We start from the raw sequence: 12,499 nt of genomic DNA, 5'->3' as shown, positions 1-12,499 counted from the left end.
GAGATAAAAGGAGTTATCATTCTGTTGTATAAGTCTCTGATCAGACCACACTTAGACTATTGTTCTCAGATTTGGTCCCCAGGATTTGAAGGGGATAAATTAACTGTGGAAAGGATACAAAGACGGATGACAAAGATGGTTTCAGGACTGTACAAGGATAGTTATGAGGATCGGCTGAGGGAATGTGGACCGCAGAGTTTGGTGGATAGAAGAAGGAGAGGTGATATGATTGAGACTTTTAAACTGTTGAGAGGTGGTTACAGGGTTGACACTGGGGAGTTCTTTCACTTGGTTGAACAGCAGGAAGGAGTGATGACAAGAGGCCATCCCTGGAAGTTACGAAAGGAAACTGTGAGCAAGAGGATGAGGAGTGGTTTCTTTGCATGGAGGGTGGTTGAACCGTGGAATGCATTGCCTGATGGAGTGGTGAGAGCAAGAACGGTCAATGAGTTTAAGGAGTGGTATGATAGACTTTGTGTTTCCTAGGGGGGGGGGACCTCCCCTCAATGAAACTTGACAGACTTTATGTTCTTAGGAAGGACCTCCCACGATGAGTCTTTTGACTCCATGGAGGCCTGAATAATAATAATAAGAGTATGTGGCATAGAGATACAACTTAGACCATACAGTGGTGTATGATCTAAGTTGTATCTCATACTGCATATACAATGGATGAGTCTTATCAAGTTTGTAAAAAAAAAAAAATGTAAATGCAGTAATTAAATTTTTGATGCATGAAAATGTGAATACTGTACATCACTGATCATGAAGAACAAACAACAGCAACAAGTGGAGCTGACATAGAAGACTAACATTAAGTGTGCAGCCAAATACATGTGATGATTTCTATAAGCCTGAGAAGTTAATCACAGAAAATCAGCAAATAAGTCAGATGACTAGAATTGAAAGTAAATGTTGGTTAGCACAAATTGACCAAATCATTAAAGAATTGGGTAACAGTGTGTGAATGTTGGGTGCTGTGTTAGCTGACTAGTAAAATGAAACAACCGAAACTGAAGTTTGTCTCCAATGTTTCAATGTTACTAAAGGAAGGGCAATGCATTTCCTCACAGAATCATGGGTGGGGGGACTCATCATTATGACTCAAAGAGTTCAAAACTCAATCTTCTGCTGGAAAGTGCATGAGTGACTGTCTCTTTGGGAAGCAAAAGTATTTAATTCATTAACACTGTATGATGAAAGGCATAACATTAAATTTGTAAAGCTAAGTAAAGGCATCGAGAAAATTGAAAACAACAAATTAATCAGATTCATGCTGTGGAACAGGCATTGCTTTTTGCAACATTATGTGAGGCTGTACACGAGCATATTCACTTCAGCAATTATTGAAGAGATTGGATCTGAAATTGTCAAACATCTTCTCTCAGTCCAGACCTGGCACCATTAGATTTCTGGTTATTAACTAAATTAAAGAAACATCTCAGCATTACCCACTTTGAAAATGAACAGGTCAAAGCAGAGGTCAAGAAATGGTTCCGAAAATAATCTGAAAGTTCTATGATGGTTTGTTACACAATCAAGAAAATGTAGTGAAAGGGGGGGACTGAAAATTGATGTATGAAAATACAGTCATACCCCGAAGTTATGCGGTAGGTGGGACCAACAAAAAGCGCGCAAGTCGAATTCGCGTAACTCAGGGTATAATTTTGCATGTAATTTATATATACAAACATACAAAATATTAGTTAATTGGGACCAACGGAACCAAAAACACCTATATTTTTTAAGAAATATAATCATAATTGTAGTTTTTCGTACATAAAAAAAGAAAGTTATTATTTCGATGTCGATGGTTTCATAAAATCTAATAGATTCGTCTGACGACATAATGTCTTTTTCCTGTCATGCAAAATTTCTTCATAGCAAGACAATGATTTTTTTATTCCTTGCCTTGTGGCTACAATTTGTTCCTCGTTAGAATCTATGTCCTCCAAAATCTGTAAACCTTTCTTTTATGATTGTTCTTACTGTGGATTCCTGTAGAACGTCTTTGCTAGCTCACAAATTTTCATTCCGCCTTCAAAATCCTTAATAATGTTGAGTTTTGTTTCCAAAGTCAATGTTTTTCTTTTCTTGCTGGCTGTAGAAGAATCGGACTTGCTTCTTTTAGACAACATTATTATTTTTTATGTGATAAAATATTTATCAAGAACATAACATTAAACAATTGCAAGGTTTGTAGACTATAAAAATCGTGTATGAATGGAGGCCATGCGAAACTGGCGAATGCGGCTGGCGCCGGAAAGATATGACTAGTGGTGAGGCGTGAAGCGGGACAGGAATATGTACATATAAGAAACCACGTAACTCCGGATTCGCGTAAGTCGGGGTATGACTGTACAGTAAAATCTTCAAACTAATCTTTCAAATTGTTTGCTTTTATTTCAGCAACATGCTCTCTTTTATGGGCAAGAAGCTATCACAATATCATATTCAGAAGGAGAAATAAAATCCTGCAATCTCAGACCAATGTTAAAAGCTTTTATTACTCCTTTGAAAAAAGGTATAATAAAAAGTTGGACATTATTTGATCTCAAGCTCTTCTCCACTTGATGATGTATGGCTAACTATTTAAGAAAACTTCAACGATGTCATGTGGAAACCTAATGTCATTTTTTACATTATAGAGTATGTCAAGTAATAGTACCACAGAAGATTTCAGCTACAAGTAGTATCTGAGGGAAGGGGGGGGAAATGCAAGTGAGAAGAACATTACCAGAATTTGTTATGAATGCTAGGAGCATTAATGATTCTAAGGTTCAATATAATAAATATGTTGATTGAGTGAACAAGTAACTAACAATGAAAAAAAATTCCTAATAAAAAAAAAATAGGAAAGATTAATAGATAAGGGAAATAAATAAATCAGGTGGCATGCAATTGCATGTAATATGTCTCAAAAGTTTCCTTATAAAGATGTCTCACGAGGAAACAGCTCTTATGTAGGCTTTGTGTGTTAAGGCATAAGTGCTGGGAGGACATCATGCTGGAGGTTTAATGGAGTATTGACAGCACTAAGAAAGGATCAAAAACTAATTTTAATGCTTCCAGTAACACTTGTAACATAGACCATAAAAAGTTCACCAGCCATCAATGAGATTTCCACCTAGACTTAGTCATTGCCTATTAATTATTATTACACCTTCCATGAAGTCGACAGACTCATTGTAGGAGGTTCATTCAACTGACAACATATTTATCACATAGAATCTTAAAGTCCTTAATGCTCCTTGCATTAACAACACATTCTGGTAATGCATTCCATTCACTGACAATTCTCCATGTAAAAAATCTACTCTCACACCCCTCTTCACTACACTTTTACATAACTTCCAGGGATGACCTCTGGTTCTTCCCCTCTCTCCTTTTACTCATTTTATAATCCCCTCTGGATTAATAAAATCCTCTCACTAACTTAAATGTCTCTATCATATCACCTCTCTTCCTCCTATCCACCAAATTCTGCAATCCACATTTCTTCAACCTCTCTCCATAGCCAGATTTCCAAAGTCCTGATATTGTCTTAGTCACTCGCCTCTGGACCCTCCCCTATGTCTGCACATCACATTGGAAACCAGGTGACTAGATATGAGCACAGTAGTCCAAGTGTGATCTGACCAGTGCCTTATACAGTGGCACAACCACTTCCTTATCCTTGCATGTTAGAGTACTTCTTATCATAGCAGCACTACGATGTGCAACCTTTGCAACCCTAAATAACTGTATCAGTCTTAAGTAATTTGCTGCTTGGGGGCTACTCCTATTACCATTGTCTCCATATCCTCTCCCACTAATTATTTTAGCTTGCATACATATTTTACCAGAAAGATTTATTAAATATATTAGTTACTAATAACTAAAATAATTAATCAATATTCGCAGCACAGATAATGTAATCAAAATCAATTCTCAGTTTTGTCACCCTCAGAACTAAGGGTAGGAAATGGGAAGGGAAACTTGCAAAAACATATCTGCTATTTTGCTGCCCTCGGATGCTCAGTGCAACTGCTCCACTTAACCCACCTACAGTTACACCATATCAACAGAAAGTAGAGGAGAAAGAAACAATGGAATGGAAATCAAATAGGATAATATGAAGATTAAATAATCAGGTAGGTGGAAAAGCTGATAATGTTCCATCTCACAAGCAATCTGATGGCACAATGATACTCACAGCCCTCCTTCATTTTCTAAAATCTCCATATTTTGTTTTTGAAAAAAAAAAAAAAAATTTCAGATACAAAAAATATGCCTATGACTATACCTATCACCTGCACCACCATCATTGCAAATACATAATTTATAGAATTTTTTTTGAAGAAACAGCACTCACTTCCACTACTTTTTCACTCATAAGCTGAGTAGGTGTGATTTTGCAACTTGGTCCCTAAACTTTCCTTCACTTCTTTGATGACAAATATTAAATTGACTATCCAACTGACAAAACTGTATTAGCTTTCTTTTGAAACTCAACACATCTACCACTCATCTTTTTATCAATCATTCTTAAATTTATCAAAAAGTAATTTGCACAAGTCAATATACTGATATTAATTCATATCAGCATTCTACCCATAAAAAAGGGCCAAAATTAGTCTGCTTTAGCAAGTTTTAAGTTACAAGCTGATCCTTTAACTAAAATGAAAAATATCAATCTCCCATTATACTGATATTAATTCATATCAGCATTCTACCCATAAAAAAAGGGCCAAAATTAGTCTGCCTTAGCAAGTTTTAAGTTACAAGCTGATCCTTTAACTAAAATGAAAAATATCAATCTCCCATTATAGTCACAGTCATCAAATACACCTAGAAAATCAATAAAAATGCCACTAAATGCATTAATGGCTATTACAAAGTAAAAGAAATATACACTAAAAGGAGAATAAAAATCAGGGGGAATACTAAAAATAAATAAAATAATTCGACCATATAAGTCTCCTACCAAACTAAAAATATATTTTATTTATCAGGACTTCCCCTCCCCCTTCTTAAGTTACCTATGTGGTTTCCCCTTTCAGTCGTTTCTGACCGTAGGTGACTTTGTAATGTTTAAATAACATTACAAAGTCACCTTTGTGATGATGTTATTTTGTATTTCCCACAAAGTGGGAAATACAAAATAACTTTGCATTTCCCACAAAGTATTCCTGGCGAGATTTTTACAGGGTAGTATACCATTGCTTTCCCCAATCCCCCAATTTTATCCAGGCTCAGGACCGGCTGGGACGTATTCATGACTGTAATCCATGTGTGTTCACAGGGAAAGTTTGCCTGTTCTGGAGAGTGAAAAATCCTAATTTCCATGTAAAAAAAAACCCTACCTCTGTATGAGACTGGCTAACTCACCTTTAGCTGAAAAGAGACCACAAAGGTTCCTCACGTAACTGACGGGAATCGAAACCAGGTCTTTCCGACCAAAGGGCTTCATCTATACTGACTGAGTTACGGAGGCTCTTCCCTAGTTATATTATTATTATTATTATTATTATTACATGCCACCTCCAAAGAGTCCAAAAACTCATTGAGGAGGGCGCCTACTCTACAACTCTTTATTTCTACTACTTAATCCACCAACTACAGCAAACCACCAATACCATCATCACCTACACTATTTACTGACCACCACATTAGTATTTTTTGTCTGTAAATGCTTGTGTTCTCAAGGCCAATTTGTCTGTATGGAAGATGAAAAACCCTGCTACCTCTGCATGAGGTCGGCTAACTCAACTTCAAATGAAGAAAACCCATATAAAGATTCCTCTCATCACGACAAGAATTAAACTTAGGCCTTTTCCAATTGAAGGGCACAACGTACTGTCCATGGAGGCAGATATCCCTCCAGCAAAGTTATACGTTGTTTTGCTGGTGGTGGGGGGGAAACAGGAAAGAGCTCATTAAGATGCTACAGTAAATGTTTCAAATTCATTCTTGCAGCTATGGTATTCATATACACATCATATGAATACCATAGCTGCATTAATGTAATCTTATTTGTACACAGTCTATAGACCACAAAAGGCAATATCTAAAAGTAAAGCATTCACAAAATAAAAAAGGTGTACACACTCACACGTCTATAAGATTGAGGAAAAATATTTAGCCAATTACAGTTCCATTATCTTACCAGCTTTCCTCAAACTCACGGTGCTATTATATACAGCACATTCACTGCAGTGAATGTGCTATATATGTAATAAAATCATCAGCATTTTTTTTTATCAACAACATAAAATTATTATACTGCCAGTATTTTGCAATACATTAAGAGTTCCAGTCCATTTAATGTTTTGAATAAATATTATAACATCTCTCACTCAAGGATACAATTTGGGAAATTCATTTACTAACCTATTATTTTTTGGGTGGTATTATTCAAATAGGAACAGGGATTTTAAAGTGGTCAGTCAAGACTTTTTAAAATGGACAACATATGAACTAGAGTAGTAATTTAATTCCTGGCCCAATTATCCAGTAACCTGTTTATTAGTCAGTCCTCTTGAAATCAGTTAGATATATTTTTTTGTTCATCCTATATAGGAACAAAAAATTATTACGTATCACAGTAGTTTTCCACTTGGCAAGAAATTATTATTATTATTCGTGACACCTCTATGGAGTCCAAAGACTCATCGCGAGAGGATACTTATTGTACAAGTCTCCATCTCCAAAACTACACCGAACCTCTACTACCAATCAACATCAGCACCATCTACTGGCCACTACCACCACCATCAGAGTTAGTATTTTTTTGTCTGTAAATTAAATTGAGCGTGTTCTGAAGTGCCGATTTGTCTGTATGCGGGATGAAAAACCCAAGTTTGCAGGAGAAAAAACCCTGTTTTTTCTCCTGCAAATATGCTACCTCCGTATGAGATTGGCTAACTCACCTTCGATTGAAAACATCCATATAAAAATTCCTCCTGTCATGACGAGAATCGAACTTAGGCATTTCCAATCGAAGGTATAACGTACCGTAGTTCTTCCAATTGCACTACGGAGGCACAAGTTATATTCTTGTGCATTCATTCTAGCTTAAGAAAACATAAGTTTTAATGTGAAGTGTAACAATATCATGACATGATTTCTTGTCATGTATAATAAAAATTATATTATACAACATTTTCTTTGCATGATATTTTTGTATGCTGAATTTTATTTCTTATCCTTTCTATTAGTGTTACACGGTGATCAGCATTCATTTCAGAAATTATTATTATTATTACCACCCCAAGACCTCATGGAGTCAAAGGCTCATCTGGGAGGTCCTTTTATCACACACACACACAGCTCATCATACCATGTTTTAAACACATTCAAACTCTTTGCAGACACCACATTCTCAGGCAAGGCATTCCAATGATTCACAACTCTGCACGAAAAAAACCTGCCTCTCACTCCCCTACTCACACCCTATTTATACAGTTTCCAGGGATGACCTCTGGTTCTCCCCTGATCTCCTACTGTTCTCTGTAGAACTTCTCCAGCATTGATCCTATAACAACCCCTTACCAACTTATAGGTCTCTATCATATCTCCCCTCTTCCTCCTGTCCACCAGACTCTGCAAATTACATCTTTCCTCATACTCAACATTCCAGAGGTCAGAAACTACCTTAGTCAGTCTCCTTTGGACCCATTCCGACATCTCTTCATCCTTCTGAAAACCCGGTGACCAAATCTGGGCACAATAGTCCATGTGTGGCCTAATCAAAGCCTTATACAACGGAACAAGAATCTCCCTACTTCTACACGTCAGTGTCCTCTGCATCATTCCCAGTAGCCTTTGTGTTGTCTTCACAATTTTGGCGATGTGTCCCCTAAATTTTAGATCCTTATCCACTATCACTCCCAGATTTCCTCTACCTCCAACAAGATATTCTCACCAAACATAAATTCTGCATCCCATCTTTGTTTTCCAAATTTTAAAACCTTACATTTTGCAACATTGAACTCATATCCCCATTTCCGTACCCAATCACTCAATCTATTCAAGTCTTCCTGTAAGGCCACAACATCTTCACTACACTTATGGATTCTACAACCGTGTTATAAATAACTATTTTAATTTCGCGACATTTCGACCTTCATATCAAGGTCATCATCTGGAGTATATATAAATATACAAGGACAAGCTGAGTTACATTTCACACAGTATGCTAAAGAGACATCTATAAGATTGAGTAAATATATTTAGCCAATTACAGTTGCATAATCTTACCAGCTTTCCTCAAACTCTCAATGCTATTAAGATATCACATATATTGCAGTGAATGTGCTATATATGTAATAAAATCGTCAGCTTTTTTTTTTTTTTAATCAGCAACACAAAATTATTATACTGCCAGTATTTTGCAATACATTAAAAGTTTCCTATTCATTTCCTATCATCCACCATTTTTTTGAAATTTTCATGAACAATGCACTAAAATTGTTTAGTATTATATCATTTGCATTACATGTAAAGAATGAATATCATCCATATGTAATGATTGTCCTCCTAGACAGAATTTTATTCCAGAGGGGGGAAAATGTTTGAATCTCTAGGAAATCTGAAAAAAGTTTTCCTACAATTGTTTCATATTAAACTGGAATGATAAAAAAAATTAAAAGAAGACATTTTTATTGCTAAACAAATACAAACAGTTATGAATGACACCATTCTCCTAACAAACTAAATGAACTAGAAAACTCATAAGCTGACTTTTGAGTTTGTTCAGTTAATGTCAAATCTGATGATTATTATATGACACCCCCAAGGATGCATTGTAAAAGGGCATTCTACACCACACATCATCATTCTACACTACACTACTTAATCCTCTCAACACATATCAATATCTATGATATATAAATGCTACTCCATCTACTGCATGCTTAGTATTAATTGCACATTTTCTCTGGCTGATGTTCCTGTATGACGGAAAAAAATTCTGAGTTTCCAGGAGAAAAAATACTCTGCTACCTCAATATGAAATTGACCAACCAACTTTCAACTGAAAATGCTCATAGATTCCTCTTATCATGATGAGAATCAAACTCAGGGAATTTTCCACCCAAAGGGTGTAATGTGCACTTCATAATGCCATTGGAAGAATAACGGGATGTTAAAAGTGCTATAAATCTGCAACTTGTAGCATATCACTAAAGACACATTTCCTGGATTCAAATTTGAATTTCTTCCTAAGTAACTTGGATGCAATAAAAAGTTTCATTAGCTTATGGTCATCATAGAAAAGCAGTTCCATGATATGTGGAATTATAGCATAGACTTCTTACCAGAGTAATTCTCCAGAAGGTGCTTAACAAATGAGAAGTATCAGAAGAAGCAATTTTTTTTTTTTAATTTGTAATAATTATTAGATTTGCTTTAAAAATGGTAGGATATAGAAATCTAAGTTCCAATGATTCAGCATATTAAAATATATATATATGTGTGTGTGTGTATTTAAATCTCTAATTTGTGTCTAGATCTCGTAAGATAATGAGGTCCAAATCCTAGAACTCAATATCTTCCTGGGTCTAGCTCCCACTGAGGAGAGCTCATTAAAAGTCAAAAATGGTATGAGCAGTGATCCTACTTAAAATGCACAGCAACAAACCAGTCCCAAAGGAAGTGTGCTTTGCATTATGGTACTAAGGCAGCTGATGTGATGTCGACAGTGTCTATATACAAGCAGCCTAGATGTGAAGATACTCGCACACAAACTTTCTCTATTTGTCATTAACTTTGAAGAGGATACAGTGGAAGATAACAAAAATGATATCGAGACATTAAAATATTAATGAGGAGAGACTGAAGGCATGAAAACTACAGAATTTAATGGACAGAAGACAAAAGGGTGACATGATTGAGACATTTAAAATGTTAGAAGAATTTATATGATTGACACTGACAAGATTTTTCATACAGTAGAAGGAACAAGCGGTCATGTTGCAAAAAATAGTAGTGAGTGGGAGAGCGAGCAGTGGCTTATTTGCATTGGATGGTGGTTGGATCATGGAATTCTTTGTCTGATAGGATGGTGAATGTGCAGACAGTGAATGGATTTAAGGGGTGGTATGATAGACTTTGCATTGTTCGGCCTCCCATGACGAGGCTTGTAACCTCTAGGAGGTCCAAGATAATAATAATATTAATGACTTATGTTCAAAAATGCCAAATTACATGATCATCATATATAACTTTTAATCTATTCTCCAGCCATACCAACAATCTAATTTCTTCTTAAAGTTACATAAATTACTGCATCTATCATCCAATGATCCACATATTTTCTACCTGAACTTCGTATATTTGTCCTCTCTTCTTTATTATTTGTTAATTATGTCCTCTAGTAGAGCTCGATTCAGCTAAATACAGCAAAATGCTGTGAATTATCTAATAAACTACAATAAAATCCATTCTGCTCCTATAAAATAAAGGGGGAAGGAGGGAGTCTGGAAAGTTCTGATAAACATCTAGACAAAAACGATATTAAAGCAACTGATGTGATGTTGAGGATAATATTGATAACTGACATTTATGTCTTTAGGGGTGAAGCAAGATGCTTTTCACATTCCCTGCTATCTGTTGTGGTTACAGTGAGGGTAAAATTTATGAGCAGTTTGCTCGCCCTGAATGGGCATGGAGATTATGCATCGCTATAGGAGGTTAATATAGCTTTAGGTCTTCTATGTTTGAATATGTCCATTGCCTTACGAGGATAATATAAGAACGTAAGTTACCTTCATAACTCTGCTATATGTTCTTTCTTGTGGTTATATCAGCTGCTTTAATATCATTTTTGTTCTAGGTGTTTATCAGAACTATCCAGATTCCCCCCCCTGCTCATAATTATAATATGATCCCTCCACACACTTCATCTTTTTCTCTGAATATTTCAATTCTTTTGACATCTATTAAAAACCTGGATGAAAAAAGCGATGAGCCATGATATACAGCTTCCAGCTTGACTCATCATGGTTTTAATTAGCAGTATCGTTACTACCTTTATCTTATTATCACTTTCTTTTCCTGAAGTGAAACTTCTTTTAATTAATCTCACAAGATATAATTTAACCCAAGATTCTTCACTATGATTTCTTGAAAAGAGGTGACTGCTCAGGAGCAATAAAGAGTACTGAAAGATATGAAAATAGATGCAGACTCATCAGTAATGCAATGTTAAGACACTAATGATTTTAATGCTCTCTCTCTCTCTCTCTCTATGGCCCTTAATGAATTTCTTGCAAAGTATTTCATACAACACTGTTTGTATGATTGCACAAAAAACGATAACGTGCCCCACAGTCTAATAGTTTCACATGACATCAGCACAAAGAATCAGAATAACCACATATCTTAGAGGGGCCACTCATGTTCAGCTTTGTGTTTGTAACACACAAATCAAAGCCAACTACTAATATCTTTCTCATTGCAAAATGTGAGGGGGGGGGTGAAGAAAGAAATTGGGGAGCAGGGAATTGCATGCTAACATTCATTTCAGCTCTAAAATAACTTAGTTTAGAATGTTCTTTATAGATCTAATAAATTTCCATAATTTACCAGTTGTTTTTGTTGTAAACGAATGCACTTTTTAATACTAAAAAGAAGATTAAGTAAAAAGGCAGTATCCGATATTTAAAATGAAATCGGGGGGGGGGGGGGTGCTCGAATTTTCTGCAACCTCTCAGTACTTTACATTCCTTCTAATAAACTGTGGATTTCGCCTATTTACATCCACGCGCAGTCCTCTAATGAAACCATGTCTTAATTTCCATGGCATTTATGGATTCAAAACTGCCACTCATCCACGTGGCTTCACATGAAAGCCTAATGAACTAACAGTTCCTTCCACAGAAGTTATATAACCTGTTTAAATTAACAATGCTTTTCTGAAATATTTTCACCCACCTCTCCGTTCCCGAACCATCTGCCGTTATAAACACCAGAATTTTTTCTTTCTAGACCAAGTTCTTTTAAAAAGGCATATCGTTGTTCATCGATCAAAAAGTTACTAGTAGCCATCGTCCGTACCCTAACTATAATTTGCCGAGAAACAGTTCGGGACCACTTAACTAGAGAAAACATCCCAACTTCGCTACAAGCGTGCGTTATACGTTGTTCAGAACTGAGAGTGATTTCTAGTAAATACTCGTCTTTTATTACTCGTTCCTTATCATTTTGCATATGGCAATGCAAATGATAAGGAACCCTTATCACTTTATACACAATTAAATAACACCGCTTTTTTCAATGAGAATACAGCAATACCAAAGCAGCTATATTACTTTAGTACATTTTCTTTATAGATCTAATAAATTTCGATAATTTAACTCTGATGACCTTGAAACTTCTGGAAAGCTTTCTGACTTCAACTCGTAATTTCTTATATTGTATATAGTCAGCAGTGTTTTCACTTTGCAGATAGATTTTAAAAGCCTGTTTTTTCCTTTCGATTAATTCCTTTAAGTCATCATTCCAAGTTCTGAGCCAT

General features: G+C 35.7%; 1 protein-coding gene across 1 annotated transcript in view; it reads right to left on the bottom strand.

Moving 5' to 3' along the window:
• Aldh7A1 (aldehyde dehydrogenase 7 family member A1) overlaps positions 1 to 12,150 on the bottom strand; it is a 453,020-nt gene extending 440,870 nt beyond the window's left edge. Inside the window, exon 1 of the mRNA XM_090410099.1 lies at positions 11,917 to 12,150. Coding sequence (XP_090266225.1) covers positions 11,917 to 12,093 — 177 coding nt within the window. The 5' untranslated portion in view covers positions 12,094 to 12,150. The remainder of the gene's footprint in view (positions 1 to 11,916) is intronic.
• Positions 12,151 to 12,499: the final 349 nt, after the last annotated feature.

Source organism: Typopeltis vanoorti, chromosome 20, assembly GCF_054136105.1.
Source record: "Typopeltis vanoorti isolate ZY-2024b chromosome 20, IOZ_Tvanoo_1.0, whole genome shotgun sequence".
NCBI classification, from domain to species: domain Eukaryota; kingdom Metazoa; phylum Arthropoda; class Arachnida; order Uropygi; family Thelyphonidae; genus Typopeltis; species Typopeltis vanoorti.
The sequence above is the reverse complement of the archived record's forward strand: the minus strand, read 5'-3'. Positions and strand labels throughout refer to the sequence as shown.